Here is a 24421-nt window from a genome sequence, read left to right as displayed (position 1 = left end):
AGAGTTAGGGAGGGGATTGGCAAAGAAGTGTGAGAAATCAAAATGCTTGACTTATTGAAGAAAGTAAAGACGGAGGTATTTACGTACACGAGATGTGGTTAAAGAATGAAGGGCTGATTCAGTTGAACAGGGCTGGAGGATACCTGTGTGAACAAGCTGGAAAGTGGGTAGTTTGTGACCTCAGAGATGATGATGACATCCAGGCTCTAGCCCTGGGACTGGGCATGGAACATCAAACAGAGGCGAAGTTTGTGGGAAATGAGGGGAGCTGAGAAATCGAGAGACCAGGATACCAAATAAATAGTAGGCACCTCAAGGACAGTGGCACGGTTTGGTGGGGGAAAAAGACAGTTTCCCGGAGTTACTTGGTGAGGGCGAGGCAGTGGGAGGTTGGTAGATGGCAGCAAAGTGCTTAAGGTTTAATGCAGAAATTTCAAAAGAGGGGTTGTAGTGTGAGTGGAGTCCTTGACTAGAGACAGCATTCGGTTTTTATGGGGAAGTTCACATGGCTTCTGTTGGGTGAGGACCAGTGGGGGTGTGGGAATTATCTGGGAGGCTCCACCTGAGGGGTAAAGGAGAGTCCTTTTCATCAGGAGGAGCTAGGTTTCAGTTAACGACAGAAGGTAAACATTCCATGAAAAAGACTGGTTCTAGAATTTATTGATTCTGAAATTACTTACAAGTGTCAGAGGGCATACATTTTAGAGGAAATAGTTGTGGGTGTTTGGGTAAGTGGCAAACAATCACAGGACACTGTTGGTGGCAGCAGCCCTTCAGAGAGCTGTCAGAGGCTTTTTGCACTGAGCCTGGTGCCTGGGGTTTCTGTTGGCTCAAACTCTGAAATCCAGGAGGTGAGGGCAGCCATTAAACCTCTAGCTCCTCCGGAGGAGTGCCCCCTCGTGGGCAGCATGCTCCTGGGCTTTGGTAGACCCTCCAGGGTGCTGGGCTTTGGAATTTGAAAGGCTGCATGCTCTTCAGCCTGCTTTGGGATTTTGATAACCTTTTGGAGCCATCTCAGCTCCAGGCTATAGTCCTCTGTTTGTTTTTCTTCTGAATTGAACTGTATAGTATGTTTTGTTTTTTTTTTTTTTTTAAGATTTTATTTATTTATTTGACAGAGATCACAAGTAGGTAGAGAGGCAGGCAGAGAGAGAGAGGAGGAAGCAGGCTTCCTGCTGAGCAGAGAGCCCGATGTGGGGCTCCATCCCAGGACTCTGGGATCGTGACCTGAGCCAAAGGCAGAGGCTTTAACCCACTGAGCCACCCAGGCGTCCCTGTATAGTACGTTTTTGTAGCATTCAGTTATTCTGTACCTCTCCTCAGCAAGGATCCAACATTTCGTTGCTCTCAACTTTGGTTCTTATTATCTAGTTGGACTCTACCACTCTGGTAACCCAGATCCTCGTTACTTGAGATTTTATCTGGAATCAGAACTCCATCTTCTGTCACTGTTTGCAGAGCTAACAGCTTTCCAAATGGCGGCAGAAAAGATTCCTTAATTCCTTCTTTCCGTCCACCCTCCTATCATGGCACAGGTGCTTTTCATGAAATACTGTGCTGAGAGAACCAGACCTTTGTTACATGATGGTGAGACGGTTAGAGGCTCAGAACCCTGGAGCCAGCTAGAGATCATCTACTTTGAATGCAACCATGATCTCTCCCTCCACCCTTCTAAGGATAAGGACATTGAGTTAGGAAGGTGGCATCAGAATTGGGCCTTGTGGGTTCTAATTATAATATAGTAATGTTATACTTATTACATTCTGACTATGTCCTGTCTCTTGCCTCTCATTCATCAGCAGTGCGATGCGAAGGGGAGATTGACCAGTGTATGGGAGTACCAATTTCTCTTGGTAAAGAGAAATTTTATTATAAAATTACCTAAATAACAAAAATGCCTTATATTTTTCCATTTTTAGGAAGAAGTAAGTCTAATTTAGGTTGGACTCCTCTTCATCTAGCATGCTATTTTGGACATAGACAAGTGGTCCAGGATCTGTTAAAGGTATATTTTAGCTTTAATTTTTAAATGAATAAAATAAATATTGCTGTTATGGAAATTATGAAAGTCTTAGAAAAGCTGACTAACCATAATGGCTTATTTAACACCAACACACTTAATTTTTCTTTGCTAAGTACATGAGTTAGGTTATTCTGATTAATTAAAATTCTATTTTTTTTAATCATTTGATTTTCCTATTGACTGTTTAAAATTACAAAAGTGAATGTATGAATTAATGCGAAGATACTAGTTTTTATTTATTTATTTATTTATTTATTTATTTTTTTTAAAGATTTCATTTATTTATTTGACAGAGAGAGATCACAAGTAGACAGAGAGGCAGGCAGAGAGAGAGGGAAGCAGGCTCCCCGCTGAGCAGAGAGCCCGATGCGGGACTCGATCCCAGGACCCTGAGATCATGACCTGAGCCGAAGGCAGCGGCTTAACCCACTGAGCCACCCAGGCGCCCGAAGATACTAGTTTTTAATGTAATAGTTGAAAAAATAACATCCTAAATAATTCAAAAATGATGCTAGAATCTCTTAATGAGCACCACATGATTTAAGATCTTATATTTTTCAATTCCGTGATAATTTTTCACATTGATATTTCTAAAATTGTGTTTTATGTCTTAAAATTGGGCTGTATGTTTAAATAGTGGGATCTTTTTCTTTACTGAAAGCTTATTAAATTGGAGAAAATTCAGAATTTCATTCAGTTTTTTCAGTGAGGGTTTTTAAAGTAGAGTGAAGGTCTATAGATTTTTGAAGGAAAATAGCTTTTTGCTCTTCTAATGTATCAGGTAGACTTTTACCTTTCAGGAAGCTTTACTGTTTTTCTATGAATTGAATTGAATTTTAGTAGTGACAACCAATGAATACTAACATTATTTTAATTTTGAAATATTTAATATATTTTGGGGTTCCTACTTCATTCAGTAGAGCATGCAACTCTTGATCTTGGGGTTGTAAGTTCGAGGTCCACGGGGTGTTGAGATTACTTAAATTTTTTAAAAAATATTTAGTATCTTTTTAAGGAATTTTTTTCGCTTTTGTATATTTCTTGACATGTGAAAGATGTCTAAAGTTTTCATGTTTGTCAGGCTGGTGCAGAAGTGAATGTATTGAACGACATGGGAGACACTCCACTTCATCGAGCTGCCTTTACAGGACGAAAGGTGAATACATTCCATGTTCAGTGTTTGCAACTGGAATATTTGTAAGAGTAGTCACATGTTTTTTATGAGCCTATGAATAGCAACTGGGGGACACAAGAAATACATAAACCAGCACTCTGGGTCAAAAGGCCACAAGCTCTTAGAATGAACAATGAGGTCAGGTACTTCCACTCTGGCATCCTGATAGGAGCTCCTACAGTCCCTGCTCCTGTCCTCTAAGGATGGGGAAACTCCTGATTGTTTCTTTAAAAAAACAAAAACAAAAAACCCACTTCATCGAGGTACAATTTTATGTTGCATAAAACGCACCTATGGTAAGTGCACATTTCAGTGATTCTTGGTACATTTACATAGTTACATAGCTCTGACAATCCAGTTTTAGAACATTTCCATCAGCTTAGAAAGTTTCCTCATGCCTGTTTGTTCATTCCCTGATGTTCTCCCATGCCTCAGGCTACTGCTGATTGTTTTTCTCTAGGATGTTTGTCTTTTCTAGAAATTTCTTGTAAATGAAATCATACAAACTTCTGTGTCTGGCTTCTTGAATTTAGAGTGATACTGTTGAAGTTTTTCCATGCTATAGCATCCATGTATCAGTAATTTTTTCCTTTTTATGGTTGGATAACATTCCAGTTTATGGCTGTGTCACATTTTTTAATCTTTTCACTGTTTACCGGAAGGACTTTTCTCCCATTGTGTTGTCTTGGCACCCTTGTTGAAATGAATTGACCATAAATTTCTAAACTTTCTGTTGTGTTCCTTTGATCTGTATTGTTTCATCAGTACTATACTGCCTTTATCACAGTAACTTCATAATTAAGTTTTGATATTGGGTGGTCTGAGTTTTCCAACTGTGATTTAAATTATCCTGGCTATTTACAGTCAAAAGTTTCTATTTCCAGGGGCGCCTGGTGGCTCAGCTGGTTAAGTGTCTGACGTTGGTTTTGGCTCAGATGGTGATCTGAGGGCCATGAGAGCCAGCCCGGCACTGAGCTCTGCACTCAGTGTGCAGTCTGCTTGAGATTCTCTCTGCAAACCGCACCCCCCAGTAAATGTATTTTTGAAAAGTTTGTATTTCCATATAAATTTTAGGGTTATGTTAAATTCTACAGAAACACCTATTAGCATTTTGACTGACGTTGTGTTGTCTAGAATCTATAGATCCTTTTGGGAAGAATGGCCACTTTAACTATATTGAGTCTTTCAATCCATGAATATGAAATATCTGTGCCTTTATTTAGATCTTTAATTTCTCCTGGCAATGTTTTGATGTTTTCAACATACAGATCTTCTACTCTTGTTAAATGTATTTCCAGGCATTGAATTCTTTTTTATTATATTTTGAATGAAAATTTTTTTTAATTTCCTTTTCTGATTTCTTGCTGCAGCTATATAGAAAGACAAGTTGATCTTTTGCTGTTGATCTGTATCCTGTGTTCTTGCTGAACTTGTTCAGTATTCAAGTAGGTTTTGTAAATTTCTTAGGGTTTTCTATACACTGGATTATATCATCTGAAGTAAAGACAAATTCACTTCTTCCTTTCAAATCTGGATTCTTTTCTCCTGTTCTTTATTTTACTAGAACCTAGTATACTGTTGAGTAAACATGGTGAGAGCAGAAATTCTTGTTTTTTGATCCTAGGGGAATAGTATTTAGTATTTTACCAATAAGTATGGTGTTTGTGGGTTTATCTCCGGTGTTCTTTTTTAGGTTGAGGAAGTGTTATTCTATTTCTAGTTGGTTGAAAGTTTTTATGAATGGATGTCAGATGCTAGTCCCCTGTCTTTTGAGATGATCATGTGACTTTTCCCCTTAATCTATTAATATGGTATATTACATTAATTGATTTGGGGATATTAAGCATTCCTGTGTAAATTCCACTTGATACTGGATAATTGTTTTTATGTGTTTCTGGATTCTGTTTAATGTTTTGTTAAGGATTTTTTGGGTCTGTATTCATGAGTGATACTGCTTTATAGTCTTGTTTCCTTGAGTACAAACTCAAGTACAAAAGTTTATTTGACTTTAATAACAGAGTGGTACTGGCCTTATAGAATGAGTTGGAAACTGTTCTATCCTGTTTTCTGAAGTAGTTTGTGAAGGATTTGTATTATTACTTCTTTAAATCTTCGATAGAATTCACCAGGTAAACCATCTATGCTTGGGCTTTCTGTGGGGGAAGATTTTAAATTATTGAAACAATTTACTTTATGTAGGTCTGTTCTGATTTTCTGTTTCTTCCTGAGTCTACTTTGGTTATTTTGTCTCTCTGGATATTTTTCCATTTCACCTAAGTTTTCTAATTTCTTGGCATAAAGTTATTAATAATATTCTCCTGTGATTTTTCATATCTGTAGGGTTGGTAATGATAGCCCCTGTTTCATTTGTTCTGGCCAATTTATGTAATCTTTTTGTCTTGGTTAGTTTGGCTAAAGATTTATCAATTTTGTTGCTCTTTAAGAGCTGATGTATGATTTTATTGATATTCTTTATTTTTCTGTTTATTTCATTAATTGCTGTTCTGATTTTATAACTCTTTTCTGCTTTTTAATTTTCTGGGTTTTTTTTCCCCTTAAAATGAAGGCTTAGTTTATTGATTTGAGTCCTTTGTTCTTTTCTAGTATGGGCATTTAAAGCTAGAAACTTCCGTTTAGCTGTATACACAGTAATACATTTTGACATTTGTGTTTTTTCATTTTAAGATATTTTCTGACATTTTATGATTTCTTCTTTGACCCATAGGGAAGTAAGGGTTATTTAGAAGTGTGTCTGCCACATATTTGGCCAACAATTTTAAGAAATTGTTCCAAATTTCTTTCCATTGTTGATTTCTTATTTCTCTTATGATCAGATAACATACTTTGAATTATTTATTGAAGAATATGAAATTCTTTTAACACTTATGTGGGGGTGCATGGGTGGTTCAGTCAGTTAAGTGTCTGACTCATGATTTCAGCTCAGGTCTCGATCTCAGGGTTGTGGGTTCAAGCCCTGTGTTGGGCTCCGTGCTGGACATGGAGCCTACTTAAAATAATAAATTTATTAGGAATTAACTTGTGGTATAGCATTTGATATACCGAGGAGAATGTTCTTTGAGTGCTTGAAAAAGCTGTATGTTCTGTTCTATAAATGTCCATTGAGTGAGTTGATAAGGTTGTTCAAATCATTTATACTTAACTGACTTTCTGTTTTATCAGATATCGAGCGTGTGATATTGAAGTCTAGCTATAATTCTGGAATTGTGTAGTTTCAATTTTGTCAGTTTTTGCTTTATGAATCTTGGGACCCTGTTAGGCCCATACCCATTTGTAATGAGGTTATATGGAATATATTACATAGCATATATCTTCCTCATTTATTAACTTTTTGTTATTACAAAATGTTTTTGCATTTAGTAATATTACTTGTTATAAAGTTCATTTTGTTTTGTGATAATATAGCTAGTCTAGCTGTTTTATGGCTACTGGTTGCATTATATCTCTTTTATACTTTATTTTCTTAAACATTCTTTTTTAAAATTTTGTTTATTTGAGAGAGAAGATCAGAGAGCGAGCATGAGAAGGGGGAGAGTCGGAGAAGCCGATGCCCTTCTGAGCAGGGGCATGATGTGGGACTTGATCCTGGGACTCTAGGATCATGACCTGAGCTGAAGGCAGTCACTTAACCAACTGAGCCTCCCAGGCGCCCCTATACATTTATTTTCAACTTCTAGTTTTGAATATAAAGTCTATCTCTTGTAGACAGCATGTAATTCAATTATGTGAAGGTTTTTCTGTTTTAAGTAAAGTTGACACAATGTTACATGAGTTTCAGGTGGACAACTCAGTGATTTGACAAGTTTATACCTTACACTATGTTCACTGCAAGTGAGGCTACCATCTGTCCCATTACATCCCTATTAGAATATCATTGACTGTATTCCTTTATGCTCTTTATATTCCAGTGACTTACTTATTCCATAACTGGAGGCATGTATCTCTCTCTCCACTTCACCCATTTTACTCTTCCCAGTCCCTTCTCTGCTGGTAATCATTAGTTCTCTGTATTTATAGTTTTTTTTTTTTTAAGATTTTATTTATTTGACAGAGATCACAAGTAGACGGAGAGGCAGGCAGAGAGAGAGAGGGAAGCAGGCTCCCTGCTGAGCAGAGAGCCCGATGTGGGACTCGATCCCAGAACCCTGAGATCATGACCTGAGCCGAAGGCAGTGGCTTAACCCACTGAGCCACCCAGGCGCCCCTGTATTTATAGTTTTGATTCTGCTTTTTGTTCATTCATTTTTTATAGACTCGACTTACAAGTGGAGTCATAGCATATTTGTCTTTCTCAGTCTGACTTATTTCACTTACCAATACCCACTAGGTCCACCCATGTTGTCGCAAATGGCACGATTGTGTCCTTTTTTATGGCTATGTAATACTCCATGCACGTGCGTGCGTGCACTTTGTGTGTGTGTGTGTGTGTGTGTGTGACATCTTCCTTATCCATTCATCTGTTGATGGATGCTTACATTGCTTTCATGTCTTGACTGTGGAGAACACTGCAGTAAACATAATGCTACATCTTTTCAAATTAGTGTTTTTATTTTCCCTGGATAAATGCCCAGTGGTGGAATTATTGGATCACTTGGTATTCCTATTTTTAATTTTTTGAGCTACCTCCTTAATGTTTTCCACAGTGGCTGTACCAATTTACATTACTACGAACAGTGAGTGCATGGGGGTTCCCTTTTCTCCACATCCACACCAATACTTATTTCTTCTTTATTTTAGCTGTTCCAACAGTTGTGAGAAGATACCTCATTGTGACTTCAATTTGCATTTCCCTGATGATGAGTGATATTGAGCATCTTTTCATGTGTCTGTTGGCCACCTCTTCAATTGTGTGCTTTTATCTAGTCTGACAATTCTGCGTTTTGGTTTAGTGTTTAGTCTATTCACACCTAATTAGTAATTTGTGATTTACATCCTTGATTTTGTATTTTTCTATAGGTCTCAGGTTTTTTGTTCTTTTGTTCCTCCTTTACTACCTTCTTTTGTGTTACACAAATATTCTTCAGTGTAAAATTTTAATTTCTCTGGATATTAAAGTTTTTAAGCAGCTTTGCACTCTTTGCACTCTTTATCTGCTAAATTTAACAGTACAGGCCCACTGACAGTCCATTTCTATTATCCGCAGTTTTCTCCTTATGGGTGTTTGGTTTCTTTGAATGTCTGACAAGTTTTTATTTACAACTGGACATTTTTTATAATGCATTTAGCAACTCAATTCTGACTTGTCTGCTTTCTTTTTTTCTTTTTTTTATTAGTCTGGTCTTCATCTGTGAAATCTGGAATATACCAGCCCTGCTGATAGCTCTCCTCTTTTTTAAAAAAATTGTTTTAATGTTCTAGCATGGTTTCTGTTAGACTATGTCCCCCTAAAATTCATGTGTTGAAATCCTGTCCCCTCAATGTGATGGTATTAGGAATTGGGGGTGGGTGAGGGATGGGAATAGCCTACTGTTTCAAGGCTAACGATGGCTGATGAGCTCCCCTGATATCCTAGTTCTGTTGAATATGCCTTTTTTTATTTTATTTTTTATTTTTTATAAACATATAATTTTTTATCCCCGGGGTACAGGTCTGTGAATCGCCAGGTTTACACACTTCACAGCACTCACCATAGCACATACCCTCCCCAGTGTCCATAACCCCACCCTCCCTCTCCCAACCCCCCTCCCCCCAGCAACCCTCAGTTTGTTTTTGTGAGATTGTCACTTATGGTTTGTCTCCCTCCCAATCCCATCTTGTTTCATTTATTCTTCTCCTATCCCCTTAACCCCCCATGTTGCATCTCCACTTCCTCATATCAGGGAGATCATATGATAGTTATCTTTCTCCGATTGACTTATTTCGCTAAGCACGATACCCTCTAGTTCCATCCACGTTGTCGCAAATGGCAAGATTTCATTTCTTTTGATGGCTGCGTAGTATTCCATTGTGTATATATACCACATATTCTTTACCCATTCATCTGTTGATGGACATCTAGGTTCTTTCCATTGTTTGGCTATTGTAGACATTGCTGCTATAAACATTCGGGTGCACGTGCTCCTTCAGATCACTTTGAATATACCTTCCAATTTGTTGTTTGTCTTTATTGAACACCCAGCACCATGGAATGATTAGTTTTGTTCAGTTTTACACTCCTTTTTCAGAATGACAGTTCTCTGATCTCTTCACAGCACCCTAGACAAAAATTGCTTTACCCCTTTTCCTGATTTTCTTTCCACTTATTTGAATGATTTGAACTCTGTGAACTATGTATGCTATAGGGTTTATTTGATTACTGACCATAGTTTAATATCCCTAAAGATTATTTTAAAATCCTATACTAAGATATATGTGTATTTATCGCAAGTCAGTAAATTTATTATATTATTTCACACTTACCATTCTGAGATTTAACTGATTGTGTAAATTACCATGAATGAATCTTGTATGTGCTTAATAAGCATGTTGGATTTAGTGTGTTTTACACCATTACAGTCTATCTACCCACATGTTGATACTTGTGAACCAGATACAGAGTCTTGCTAAAGCTAAGAAACATGTATCTTTTATGGTAAAAAATAAAAGTAGTGGGTAACTTGTTATACTTTATGGGATTGCAGAAATGAACTGCAGATGGCTTAATTTGCCTGATCCTTACACGAACTACTTGCTCTTTCCCTTCATAGCCCTTCCCTACTCGTTTTTGTTCTGTGTAAGCAAGTTCTCTGGACCAATGCCATGAGATGGCATTCTTGACCGTGCAGCTCAGATGCTATCTCCATAAATTCTTTCCTGACTTGCTGCAGCTAGAAGAAAGCTATGCTTTTCCAGATTTCCTGAGCATATTACCTCATTTTCTTTTATCTTCTACCTTGTAGTTACTGTCATTCATGTCTTTACTACTAGATTGTGTTAATCTTGCTTTCAAGGAATTAACACATTTCAGTTTTTGTATTTTTGACCAGCATACCACACGTCTTTCTGCCCATCTCTGAATACCTATATCAGACCAGCTCATTTGTCTGTACTTGGTTCTTCACATATTTGTCCATTTCTGCTGGATTCTTGAACTTCAAGCATGAGACTATGCTAAATTAGGCTTTAGTTTGATGTGAGCATTATCATATATATCCTATTATCTCTTGTATTAGAAAATTTAGCTGAAGCTAAATTGGTACCTCACACAGGAAACTTTAAAAATTTGTGTGTTTAATATTTAAGCGTGATTGAATTTTGCAGAAAGTTTAATTTTCTAATTGTGCTCATGAAAAGAATTCAATTATCTTGTTCGGGTGTGATCCTTAACATGAATATAATTTAAAATATGGTTGTGAGATTCTGTGATTTAATAACTAGAATGAGTTGAAAAAGGATTTGGTTAAAGCACTTTACATTCTTGTTCTTTGGAATATAAATCTTCCAAAATTTTGTGAGGGACCTCCAGGCTTTTCTTGGTAATTAGTGACCCCTAGTGTTAGTTAATAAAAATTAACATACCAGAATTTTAAGATATACTTAGCATTTTTTCTTTTAAGTTTTTACGTCTTTTGTGATCATTATAAAACAGGGATACGATCAGTACAGTAAATAATTGGATTGTGGTACTGACCTTTGTGTTGCCTTACTGTTTTCTAGCAGAACTGAGAATATACTTAAAATGAATGCTTCCTATGTTGTGTGCCTCAGAAATTGTGTATTTATCACCTGGCATATAGAGGATACATATAATCCTGAGGTTTATGTAAGTTTATCTATCTTGTTCCTTAAATTACCATCTCTCATGCTTATGTATTAAATGCCTGCTCTGTATCAGGCACTCCAAAAATGACCTGACATGTGTTGTTTATTTATTTATTTATTTTTAAAGATTTTTTTTTTTTTTTTTTTTTTTTTTTTTTTTTTTTAGATTTTGTTTATTTATTCAACAGAGATCACAAGTAGGCAGAGTGGCAGGCAGAGAGAGAAGGAAGCAGGCTCCCCTCTGAGCAGAGAGCCCGATATGGGGCTCGATCCCAGGACCCTGGGACCATGACCTGAGCCAAAGGCAGAGGCTTTAACCCACTGAGCCACCCAGGCGCCCCTGTGTTGTTTCATTTAATAGAAAATGACTACCCTGAAATATAGGCAGAAACATTGCCATTTCTTACAATTCGGGCTTCCCAGGAAGCCAGCTGGGCTGGAGAAGAGTGTGCAACAGGTTAATTGCAGTGCTGTGGGATCACACTTGTGGGAAGGCAGGAGGCTAGTTGGAGTGGGTAGAGGCTGAAGTTGAGTTATGATGCACTCTCGAGGGGATACCTGAGCCAACTGGGGGGAGCTCTGCCAGAGAGGTGACCTTCAGAGCTGTTCCGGTTTGAAGTGAGAGAGCTCAACCCGGGTGATGGTCAGTCAGCAGGTACAGGCTGCCCTGGGAAGGGACGTGAACTTGTGTGAGGCAGCTCTTGTCAGCTGAGGCAATCCCTGGAATGACTAAAGGTAGTGGCTGCCTCCTGGGCACTCCCACCATCTAGGGTACTAAGTCCTTTATTCCTCAGGGCAGGGCTGGACTGTGCAGCACAGCTTCGACCACAGCCCACCCTCTATTCTGTTCACATTTGCTTCTTCATGGGCTTCTGGGTGCAGCCCCTTCAGGTTCCAGTGGGCCTCTCCTTCTAGGACAAACTTAGAGGAAGAAGGATAGTGGGACAGACTATAACCCCTGTTGCTGTAGTTGACCTTTGGGCCACCAATGAATCCTCATCTCCCCTCCTCTACTGTTCATTCTGTTTACACCCTCCTCTTGGCTAGCACTTCCTGTCTTCATGGCTTATCCAGTGCTGTGACTCAGGCCCTCATCACTGGAGATCTGAGAAGGCCATGCTCTTTCTAAGCTTGGGGTTTTCACACTGGTTAATTTATTGTCAAATTGGATGAGGGAATACTGAGAGACACCTAAGTGTACCATTTGCATGCCAGATATGCTCCTCCATGTCCCCCTTGTGTGTAGTCTTACTTTCTTCTGATCAAGTTTAGTTACCTCTGGTAAAAGGGTAACTCTTCTTGCCTCTCCTTTAATAGGGAGCTGAGTCTTCAGACACCCTTTCTCATCTCCTGGCATATGGATCAGAGCAATATTCTTAGGTGTGGATTACGCTGCTCCAGAACCTGAAGAAGCTGGTCAGGAATTGTGCTTCCTTCTGTTTCTGGAAGTGCAAGATGGAATAATTTGTTTTCTTTGGAGACAATGTCCTGGCATTACCCAGATCACTGAACCTTTAAAAAAGTTACTAACATGGTAACTTTTTTTTACCTGAATTCTTCCTAAGATTTATTTTCTACTCCCTGGAACATTATGTCTTACCAAGGCTTTCAACGTTCTAGTCTTTGCTTACTCATCTGGTTCTTTTAACATGATGTCATTGGTAAAGTAGACCAGTGTGATGGTCTGCTGGATGGCCAAATGGCACTGTAATGTAATGTACTGTACTGTAATGTAGTGTACTGTAAATGTACACTTTGTCCATGAGAATACAAACTAGTTTTGGTCTTTTTTCCTAATTGGAAAGGAGAAGAATTCCTTTGTCAGATTAGTTGATGTGTTCCATGTCCTCAGGTAATATTAACTTGCCCTAGCAAACGTAGCTTGTTTTGCAGAGTGGTGATCATAAGGGCTGTTTGAATTTATGAAAGTCCACTGTCATCTTCCACATTCTGTCTGGTTTTTGCAGTGTTAGACTGGTGAATTAAATGGAAATATGATAGGGACCATCAGCTTTACACTCTGAGGTTTTCTGTTTGTTTTAAAGTAGGCTCCATGCCCAGTGAGGAGCCCAATGTAGGGCTTGCACTCATGACCCTGAGATTAAGGCCTGAGCTGAGATCAGGATTCAGACATTTTAACTAGCTGAGCCACCCAGGTGCCTCTGCATTTTGAGGTTTTTAAAGATGACACTGATTTCTGCCATTCCAACCCATATGGGATATTAGTTTTGATTTTTTTCTTGGCCAGGGATGGGGGAGGGCAGTTTTGGCCCTTCCATTTGGCCCTTACCCTATAGACCAAGGAAGCCGCATGAAACTTTGCCAACAGCTAAGTGTGTCTATTCTAATTATGTATTCATGGACTGGGGGTGGGTGGTGGGTGACTACTGGATGTGATTGTGGACCCAGTGCATGCACTGTGAGCCAGACCTGGGCCAGGGTTTCATTATCTAGCTCTCATATATGCCCCCTTTCTAAGTGAGGAGCCAGATGACACTTTAGGTCTCTTGGCATCAGTGTCAACTTGAACCTTATACCTAACAATTCCTGAAATGTTTGGATATTCACCTTTCCCCAGTGTAGTTACTTGAGTAAATTGTCATTTGTCCTTTTGGAAATAGTCTAGGGAATTCATGGCTATGTACATTTGGTTTGCTGTTGCAAAATCTTTCCTTCCAGAATCTGGTCTCTCCTTTAATAGTTTTCAGTCCAAAATTGATTCAGGTGCAGAAACTGGACCAGGTGTCATGACTTCTTCAACAACTGTCTCCAGCTTTGGACCATTCATCACTGACTTTTTTGATGGTATGAATTGAGTTTTCACTTAGATGGTTCCTAGCAGCATATACAAAACAGTGGCCCCCTATAGGTGTCAAAATGCCAGAAATGCCATTGCAGAGAGTAGAAGGTTTTAAATGAACAGCTTGCTAGATTGGACATAGTAGATAAGATCATACTGGATGATTTTGTGCCTGGCAGGGCCTAGAGGATACATCATTTACCAAAGTGGGAAGAAATGACTGGTAGAAAAGGCACCCAGCATCACCGAGAACCTTTTTTTTTTTTTTTTTTAATTAAATTAACATATAATGTGTTATTTGCTTCAGGGACTGAGAACTTTACTGAGTATTATCCTCTGAGGTCTACAGCTGCCATTAGGAAATGACATTGCAGACCTGGTTCACTAATGGCAGTGGGATATGCTGGGAATATAAGTCATAGGAGCCTGAAACATTAAAGGCCTGGAGGTGGCACCTAAACATCAGAAGCCAGGTGGATGCAATTAGAGTGATGAGCAGTGAGTTCAGAGTGGCAAGGTTGGAAGGACTGGCCTGCAGAGAGTTCCGGAAATGGCTAACAACATGGCATTCCTGAGGGCAAATTACATGGGCACATGGTAACAGATACTACTTTTGTCATTTTTATATGTGTATGTGCATGTGTATGTAGTTTTTTTTCTCGTTTTTGCTGGATTGAGAAGCTACTGCATCATACAAATTCTTTAGTAGCTTAATACACATTTGTTAGGCTGACATCATTCCACAGCTACTGGTGCTCAGTTCTGTTTCTTCTTTTTTCTGTCCCATTTCTCTCCCTCTCTTCACTTTTTCCTCTTAGGTCAATAGAGATTAGCCAAATATTGTCTTCAAGTTTATTGATCTTTCCTGACCACTGCCCTGATGTCTACTGATACAATTGAAGGCATTCCTTATTTCTGTTACTGTGATTTTTATTTCTAGCATTTTCCTTTATGTATGTAGTCCACCTTTTCCACTAGACCTTTTGATGTAATAATCATAGTTATTTTAAGTTTCCTATCTGATCATTTCAACATCTTGGTCATTTCTGTGTCATTCTGTTGATCACTTTGCCTCTTGATAGTGGATCGTTCTGTGTGCGTGTGTGTGTATGTGTGTGTCTGATAGTTTTTTATGGAATGTTAAAGAGTGTGTATAAGCTAATAGAGACAGAGGTAAATAGTATTGGGTCTAGAAATGGGCCTACCTCTTAGTATGGGAGGTTGATTCAGTCTAGTCTAGAGTAGATCTAAGCTTGGGTGTTGTTGCCATGGTTACCTTCAGTGCACCACTGGCTTCAAATTTCTATTTTGAAATTCAATATTGCCTTTGCGTAAGTTGCAGGCTGATTTTTCTGAAGGTTTTTTGTTTGTTTTTGTTTTGTTTTTGATGTTCCTTTTGATGTTCACCCTAAGCTTTCGGCCTTCCTAGTGTGCCCTGTGCCTCAGAGAGTGTTTCTCTCCATTCTGTTGCTTCTCCCCCATTAATGGACTGCTCTTGCTTGTTCTCAGCACTTGCAAGTCTTGGGGTAGGAGGAGGGGACAGAGTGAGTTGCATTGTCCTGGTCCAGCCTGCATTTTAGGCCTTGTGTCCCTGCTTAAGGGACAGGGGTTTCTTAGATCGTGTTTCTTTTTTTTTTTTTTAATAATTTTTTTTTTTTTAATTTATTTATTTGACAGAAAGAGATCACAAGCAGGCAGAGAGGCAGGCAGAGAGAGAGGAGGAAGCAGGCTCCTTGCCGAGCAGAGAGCCCGATGCGGGGCTCGACCCAGGACCCTGAGATCATGACCTGAGCCGAAGGCAGCGGCTTAACCCACTGAGCCACCCAGGCGCCCCTTAGATCGTGTTTCATCAGTGATCCTGCTTCTCCTGTAACAGTAGACCTTTCATGGCATGGATCCTTGATTGTTTCCTGTCCCTCTCCTTGGGTGAAAGGATCTTCACTGTGCCCTCTGGATGAAAGATTTGCTGCCCTTCTCACAGCAGTGTTATTCTTATTAACATAAGGCAGAAAGGCTTGCTTGGGGGTTTTACGCCTTTTCTGCAGCAGTGGCAGCCCCTTACTCTGGGCCTGCGCCACTGAGGGTAAGGCTTTCTCTGGTCACCTGCATGAACCTCCATCTTACCCTACACGTTTTTTTTGGTTTGTTTGTTTTTTGTTTTTAAAGCACCAGGAGGAGTGTGCAGGAGGGTGTGAGTTTCCCTTACATGTGTGGTTCACAGAGGTTCTGTGTTCTCACGCCAGTGTTTCCGCCTGTAGCAATTCGTTAAAAATTTCAGCTGAATTCTGTTACCTGCTTGTCTGGCAGTCCCTGTCTTACTGCTATACCTGCCATAGGTGAGCCAGTGCTTATTTTGGGGCAGTTTCCTTAGATTTTACCGCAGGCATATCTCAAAGATACTGGGGGCTTGTTTCCAGGCAACTTCAATAAAGCAAATATCACAAAAAAGTTAAGTCACATGAATTTTTTGGTATCCCAGTGCATATAAAATTTACATTTACACTGTAGTCAATTAAGTGTGCAATAGCATTATATCTAACAAAACAATGTATATACTTTAATTAAAAATATTGCTAAAAAATGCTAACCGTCACCTGGTCTTTTAGTGAGTCCTCATCTTTTTGCTGGTGGTGGTTCTTACGTCCATGTTTATGGTGGTTGCTGGAGGTTGGGATGGCTGTGGCAGTTTCTTAAAATAACAACAGAATGAATTTTCCCACACAGATGAAGTCTTCCTTTCACGAACCATTTCTCTGTAGGATGTGATGCTGTTTGGTTATGTTTTACCCACAGTAGAATTTCTTTCAAAATTAGAGCCAATCCTCTCAAACGCTGCCATCATCAACTGTCATCAACTAAGTTTATGTGCTATTCTAGACCTTTTGTTCTTATTTCAACAATCTTTACAGCATCTTCCCCAGAAGTAGGTTCCATCTCAAGAAACCACTCTCTTTGCTCTTCCATAAGAGGCAACTCTTCATCTCTGAATATTCTACCATGAACTTGCAGCCTTGCACCCACATCTTTAGGCTCCACTTCTAATGCTGCTTCTCTTGCTGTTTCCAGCACATACACAGTGACTTCCTCCACGGAAGTCTGGAGCCCCTCAGAGTCACCCATGAGGGTTGGAATGAACTTCTTCCAAACTTAAATTACAGTTGTTAGTATTTTGGCTTCTTCTGAATCACAGATGTTCTTAGTGGCCTCTAGAATGGTGAATCCTTTCCAGGTTTTCAACTTAACTCTGCTCAGATCCACCAAAGGAATCACTGTAGCAGCTATGGCCTTATGAAATGTATTTAAGTCCCAAGAATTGAAAGTTGAAATTATTCCTTGATCCCTGGGCTGAATGGATGTTGTGTTAGCAGGCATGAGAACAACCTCAGTTTCACTGTACATCGTCATCAAACCTCTTGGGCAACCAGGTGCCTTGTCAATGAGCAGTAATATTTTGAAAGGAATCTTTTTTTTTTTTTTTTTTTTTTTTTCCCTGAGCTGTGGATCTCAACCGTGGGTTTAAAATACTTAGTCAACCGTTTGTAAACAAATGTGGTGTCATCTAGGCTTTGGTGTTCCATTTGTAGAGCACAGGTAGAGCAGACTTAGCATAATTCTTCAGGGCCCTAGAATTGTCAGAATGGTCAATGAACATTGGCTTCCACTCAAAGTCCCCAGCTGCAGTAGCCCCTAACAAGAGAGGTAACCTGTCCCTTGAAGCTTTGAAGCTGGGCATTGACTTCTCTTTCTAGCTGTGAAAGTCTAGATGGCATCTTCTTCCAAAATAAGACCATTTCATCTAGATTAGAAATCCGTTGCTCAGTGTAACCACCCTCGTTAATGATCTTAGCTGGAGCTTCTGGGTCACTTGAGCTTCTCTAACAGCACATGCTGCTTCACCTTCACTGTGATGTCATGGAGGCGGCTTCTTGTCTTAAACCTCACCATTCACTGTCCACCAGCTTCAGACTTCTCTCCTGCAGCTTCCTCACCTCTCTCAGCCTTCCCAGAACTGAAGAGAGTTTGGATTAGGCTTTGGCTTAAGGGAATCAAGGCTTTGGTTTGGTCTTCTATCCAGACCAGTCAAACTTTCTCCATCCCAGCAATAAGGCTTTCACTTTCTTATCATTGTGTGTTCATTGGAGTAACACTTTTAATTTCTTTCAAGAACTTTCCTTGTTCTCACAACTTGGCTGTTTGGCCCAAGAGCATAGCCTGTCTCAGCTGTGGCCCTGCCTTCCTCGCTAAATTTAATCATTTCTGACTTTTGATTTAAAGTGAGAGAAGTGTGACTCTTCCTTTCACTTGAATGAACATTTGGAGGTCGTTGTAGAGTTATTAATTGGCATAAATTCAGTATTGTGTCTCTGGGACTAGGGAGGCCCCTGGAGAGAAAGATGGGGAATGGCTGGTCACTGGAGCAGTCAAAGCACACACAACATTTATTAATAAGTTTGCTGTTTTCTGTGGGCATGGTTCATGGTGCCCCCAAACTGATCACAGATCATTATAGCAAATAAAAAAATCATGAAAATGTTTGAAATAAGGTAAGAATAAGCAAAATGTAACACAAATATAAAGTAAGCTAATGCTGTTTGGAAAAATGGTTCCGATGGACTTGTTGGATGCAGGATTGCCATGAACCTTCAATTTGTTTTAAAAGATCTGCAAAGCCCAATAAAATGTGGTATGCCTATAGTTAGGTGCTATGCCATCTCAGTTCTCTGGGTTAAGGCAAAGTAATCATTTTATAGATTATCTGTTTTTACCTCTTTTTTTTTTTTTTTTTTTTAATTAGAGGGGTGTGATAGCCTTTCCAGCTTTCTAAATCCACATGGAATGTGCAAGTCCCAGTTAATTTATGAAACAGGCTTTTCTTGTGGCAACTTCAGAGACTGTGGGGTACCTAAGTGTTCCATTGCGTTGATTAACTGCTACATGTAACTACTTACATGTAGCAGTTAATGTTTAGCACATCTTAACAATCTTTAAGGGGCGCCTGGGTGGCTCAGGTAGTTGAGCATCTGACTCATGGTTTTGGCTTGGGTCGTGATCTCCTGGTGGTGGGATTGAGCCCCACTCAGTGTGGCTCAGCATGGAGTCTGCTTGAGATTCTCTCCCTCTCTGCCCCTCCTACTTGTGCTCACGTGCTCATGCTCTCTCTCAAATCTTTTTTAAAAGGCAAAAAAAAAAAAATCTTTAAGACTTTACTTTGTGAATTGCTTCTCTAAAAAAAAAAATCTGCATGTGGCTCTGCATTTCTATTCAGTTTTATCTTTTTGGAATTCCAGGTGACCAGTTAAAAGACCTTCGTGATTGATTCTCTAATTCTTTTATCTTTTTTTCACCTATGTTCCCTCTTAGGTATCTCTACTTGACCCCCCATTTTTTGAAAGATCTCTTCAAATCCATCTTCCAGTGTTTCTATTGAATATTTAGTTTGCTGTTAATTTTTAAGAGTCCTTTATTTTTCTCTGAATGTTCCTTTTTGAAGCCTTTATTTCTTGCCTATCAAGGAAATATATTTTTCCGAGGATCTTACAGTTCTTTTTTAAGGTTTTCTTTGTTTTTGTCTCAAGTTTTTTTCCATTCTGTCTTGATCTTTGTCCTTTGTGCCGATCAGATCTCAAATCTCGGGTTGTAATTGGCTATCAATTCATGTCTAAGAATGACATTTCTCAAAACTTGTAGAGGTTCAGCAAGCATGAGTAGGACTTGCTGACTTGTGGGCTTTATTGTAGGGTGAATTTTGTTGAATTTGTGGTGTGTTTTTGTACCTTTTTCATGATGTTTTCATATAAGTGTATGTATATAACACTTACTTACCTCTGTGCTTCAGATTTTCCATCTTTAAAAAGAGGTGTTATAGGGGCACCTGGGTGGCTCAGTTGTTAAGCATCTGCCTTCGGCCCAGGTCATGATCCCAGTGTCCTGGGATCGAGCCCCATATCGGGCTCCCTGCTTGGTAGGGAGTCTGCTTCTCCCTCTCCCTCTGCATATATGTCCTCTCTGTCTCTCTCTCTCTCTGATAAATAAATAAAATCTTAAAAAAATATATTTAAAAAAAAAAAGAGGTGTTATAATAGTACCTACCATATAGGATCTTTGTGAAAATTTAAATGAGTTAATAAAAGTAAAACTTTTGGAACCGTGGTACATAGTCAATGTTAAATATTGGGTATTAAGTCTTTAATTTGTTTAGAAATAATTGTTTTTTAAAACATCAAATCTAGGGGCACCTGTGTGGCTCAGTGGGTTAAGCCTCTGCCTTTGGCTCAGGTCGTGATCTCATGGTCCTGGGATCAAGCCCCGCATTCGGCTCTCTGCACAGCGGGGAGCCTGCTTCTCTGCCTACTTGTGATCTCTGTCTGTTGAATAAATAAAGAAAAATCTTTAAAAAAATAAATAAAAAAAATCAAATCTAGCCTTAAATTTGCTCTAAGTTTATTATGATCTTAGGAAATCACGCATCATTTTTCAGATGTACTTCTGTTGATATTTTTCAGTAAAAATTTGGATTTTGGATCCACCTGGGTGGCTCAGTCAGGTAAAATGGCTGTCTTTGGCTCAGGTTATGATCCTGGGGCCCTGGCATGGAGCCCCACGTCAGGTTCCCTGCTCAGAACCTGCTTCTCCCACTCCCTTTACCTGCTGCTCTGCCAGCTTGTGCTATCTCTCTGTCAAATAAATGAATAAAATTGTCTTTAAAAATTTAGATTTTTGGGACTACTTTGTTTATTTGCCTAAGTTTGGGAAATTGTGTTTCCACATGTATGAATATTGGATAATTAAAACTTATCCTTTTAAGTCACTAGTTTTTAAAAAGAAAATAGAACTTTTTTTTTTTTTTTTAAATTGAGGTAGAATTGGGGCACCTAGCTGACTTAGTTGGTGGAGCATGTGACTCTTAATCTTGGGGCTGTGAGTTTGAGTCCTATGTCGGCTGTGGAGATTACCTAAAATCTTTAAAACAGTGAGGTATAATTGATTTGTAACATTAGTTTAGGTGTACAGCATAAGGACTCAATATCCATATATATTGCAAAATGATCACAGTAAATATAGTTAACATCTGTTACCATACAGTTACATTTTTTTCTTTTAAGAACTTTTAAGATCTTTTAGCAACTTTCACATATACAGTATGGTATTAACTACAATCATTATGCTGTACATTATATCCTCATGACTTATTTACTTCATAACTGGAAGTTTGTACCTTCTGATCACCACTCATTTTTCCCATCCCTTACCCGCTGTGTCTGGCAACCATCAGTCTTTCTATCTTTGAGTTTGGTTTTTCTTTTTTAGATTCTTATAAGTAAAATCATATAGTATTTGTCTTTCACTTTGACTTACTTAGCATAATGCCCTTGTGGTCCATCCATGTTGTTGCAAATGGCAATACCCCCCCCCCTTTTTATGGCTGACTAATATTCCATTGTATATATATACCACAGTTTCTTTATCCATTCATCCACTGATGGACATTTAGGTTGTTTCCATATCTTGGCTTTTATAAATAATGCTTCAGTGAACATAGGTGTGCTGATACCTTTTGGGTTAGTATTTTGTTTTCTACAGATAAATACTCAGAAGTGCAATTGCCTGATCATATGGTAGTTCTATTTTTAATTTTTTGAAGAACGTCCATGTTGTTTTCTATAGCCATACCCATTCACATTCCCACCAGCAGTATGCACAAATTTCCTTTTTTCCCACATCCTCACCAACACTTGTTATTTTGGTAATTGTCATTCTCAGAGGTGTGAGGTGATATCTCATTGTGGTTCTGATTTACATTCACTGATGATTAGTGATGTTAAACATCTTTTTGTTTATGTTGGCCATCTGAATGTCTTTAGGAAAAGGTCTATTTAGAGTCTCTGCTCATTTTTTTTTTTTTTTTTAAAGATCTCTATTTTAGAGTGCCAGCTCAAGTCAGGGGAGGGGCAGAGGGAGAGAATCTCAAGCAAACTTATGCTGAGCTTGGAACCTGACGCAGGGCTTAGTCCCACAACCCTGAAATCATAACCTGAGCTGAAACCAAGAGTTTGATGCCCAACTGACTGAGCCACCCAGGCACCCCTTCCTGCTCATCTTTTAATTGGATTATTTGTTTTTCTCCTATTGAGTTCTTTGTAGGAGTTCTTTGTGTATTTTGGATTTTTTTTTTAAAAAGAATTTTATTTATTTGAAAGAGGGCATGCGTGCATGCAAGCAGGAGTGGGGGGGGGTTGAGGGGGAGGCAGAGGGAGAGAGAGAAGCAGACTCCCTGCTGAACAGGGAGCCCAATGTAGAGCTCGATCCCAGGACTCTGGGATCATGACCTGAGCCAAAGGCAGATGGTTAGCTGACTGAGCCACCCAGGGTCCCCAATATTTTGGATATTAACCCCTTATCAGATACACAATTTACAGATATTTTCTTCCTTTAAGTAGGTTGCCTTTTTGTTTTGTTGATAGTTCCTTTTGCTGGGTAGAAGCATTTCAGTTTTGTTTTGTTTTGTTTTGTTTTTTACTTTTTGTTTTTAATTTTTTGCTTTTGGGGTCAAATCTAAAAAATCATCACCAGGACACATGTTAGAGCGATTACTGGCTTTGTTTCTTTCTAGGAGTTTTATGGCTTCCGGGTCTTAGGTTCAAAACTTTAATCCATTTAGAGTTAATTTTTGTGCATGGTGTCATATGGTGGTCCAGTCTCATTCTTTTTCATTTGACTGTCAGCTGTCCAGTTTTCCCAGAATCATTTGAAGAGACTGTCCTTTAGCCATTGTATGTTCATGGCTCCTTTGTTGTAAATTTACCGTACATGCAATGCATATTTTTGATAGCTATATTTGAAGTTTTTTAACACTTCTCCCTGCTTTCTCTAATACAGTGTATCAACATAGTGGAGGCCCCCTCCCCACTCCCAACCCCTCCAAAAATATTCTGGTATTTTCCTTAGAGTTGTATTAAAATTATAACTCATTGAATTAGTTTTCTTGAACTTCTCCTAAATCCTTAGAGTTCAATGAGCATAATTTATAGAAAGTATTTCTTTTTTTCTAACTTTGAAATCTGAAGCCTGCATTGAGATTGCTTTACAAGAAATAAAATTTTCATGTAGAATTTGTTAAAAGTAGATTAATTGTTTTTTAGAGAGGAAGGGATGGGAGGGGCACAGGAGAGGAAGAGTGGGGGAGAGAGAGAGAGAATCCCAAGCAGGCTCCATGCCCAGCACAGAGCCTGACACAAGACTTGACCTCACAACCCTGAGATCATGACCTGAGCTGAAAGCAGGAGTCGGACGCTTAACCAGCTGAGCTACCCGGGCTCTTCTGAAGTAGATTAATTTTATAGAGAAAGAAAGCTTTAAAAATCAATGTGAGAATGGTCATAGCATCATTATTCATAATAGCCCAAAGGTGGATGCAACCCAAATGTTCATTCACTCATGAGTGGATAAAATGTGGTACAGTGGGAGTGTCATTCAGCGGTACGAAGGAATGAGTACTGATACATGGTGAAACACAAAGGAATCCTGGAAACGTGCTGAGTGAAAGGAGCCAGACACAAAAGTCTGCCACATAATGGATAATTCTACTCATAGAAATATTCAGAATAGGCAAATCCATAGAGACAGAAGATAGATTAGCAGGTTGCCAGAGGTGTAGGGGAAAGAGGATTGGGGAGAGATTAATGGGTAAGATTTCTTTTTGAGGTGACAAAATATTCTGAAGTTAGTTGTTGATGATTGTACACATCACTGTGACTATGCTACCAGCCACAGAACTGTGCACTTTAATTTAAAAGGGTAAAATTTATGGTATGTGAATTATGTCCTAAAGCTATTACTAAAAAATAATCTGGGTATGGACATTTTCCAAGTGTTTTGTCTGTTAGATGAGGTATTAAATAGATTGAGAAATAACATTCCTTAACTTAAATGTGCTATGAGGTACCAGACTTGAATAGCCATAATCATTTTTAAGCAACTTTGAGATTTATTTCATACACTATACAATTTACCCATCTAAAGTATTCAGTGATTCAGGTATGTTGACAGACTTCTGCAACCATCAACATAATCAGTTTTGAAACACTGTCATCATCCCAAGAAGAAACCACATACCCAGGTAACTCTCTGTTACCCCTTCTCCTCGCCTCCAGGCAATTGCTGATCTGTCTTTATGGATTTGCCTATTCTGAACATCTCCTACAATACATGGTCTCCTGTGACTGGCTTCTTTGACTTAGTGTAATATTTTCAAGGTTCATCCATGACATGGCATATATTAGTCCTTCATTCCTTTTTCTCAACAAATGTACCATTGTGTGGACATTTGGTCCACTCATCAGTTGATGGACATTTGGGTTGTTGCCAATTTTCAAATATTAGGAATAATGCGGCTCTGAACATTTATGTGTAAGATTTTGTTCAGGTCTCATTTCTCTTGGGTGTATACCTAGCAGTGGAATTGCTGCATCATACAGCATCTCAGCTTGGTATTTTGCAGAGCAGTCACTGTTTTCCAAAGTGTTTGCATCATTTTACATTCCCAGTGGCCGTGTATGAAAGTTCCAGTTTCTCTACTTCGACAACACTTGTGATTGTCACCCTTCTTAATTTTAGGCATTATAATAGTTATCAAATATTATCTCATTTGGTTTTGATGTACATTTCT

General features: G+C 38.9%; 1 protein-coding gene across 1 annotated transcript in view; it reads left to right on the top strand.

Moving 5' to 3' along the window:
• Positions 1-24421, top strand: part of LOC111142507 (oxysterol binding protein like 1A) — a 236652-nt gene that overhangs the window by 25270 nt on the left and 186961 nt on the right. Inside the window, exons 3-4 of the mRNA XM_022495736.1 lie at positions 1920-2005; positions 3105-3179. Of these exons, the coding sequence (XP_022351444.1) occupies positions 1920-2005; positions 3105-3179 (161 nt within the window). The remainder of the gene's footprint in view (positions 1-1919; positions 2006-3104; positions 3180-24421) is intronic.

Source organism: Enhydra lutris, unplaced genomic scaffold (assembly GCF_002288905.1).
Source record: "Enhydra lutris kenyoni isolate GAN:26980312 unplaced genomic scaffold, ASM228890v2 scaffoldscaffold8, whole genome shotgun sequence".
NCBI lineage: Eukaryota > Metazoa > Chordata > Mammalia > Carnivora > Mustelidae > Enhydra > Enhydra lutris.
Note: the sequence above shows the minus strand (reverse complement) of the source record. Positions and strands in the feature narration are given on the sequence as shown.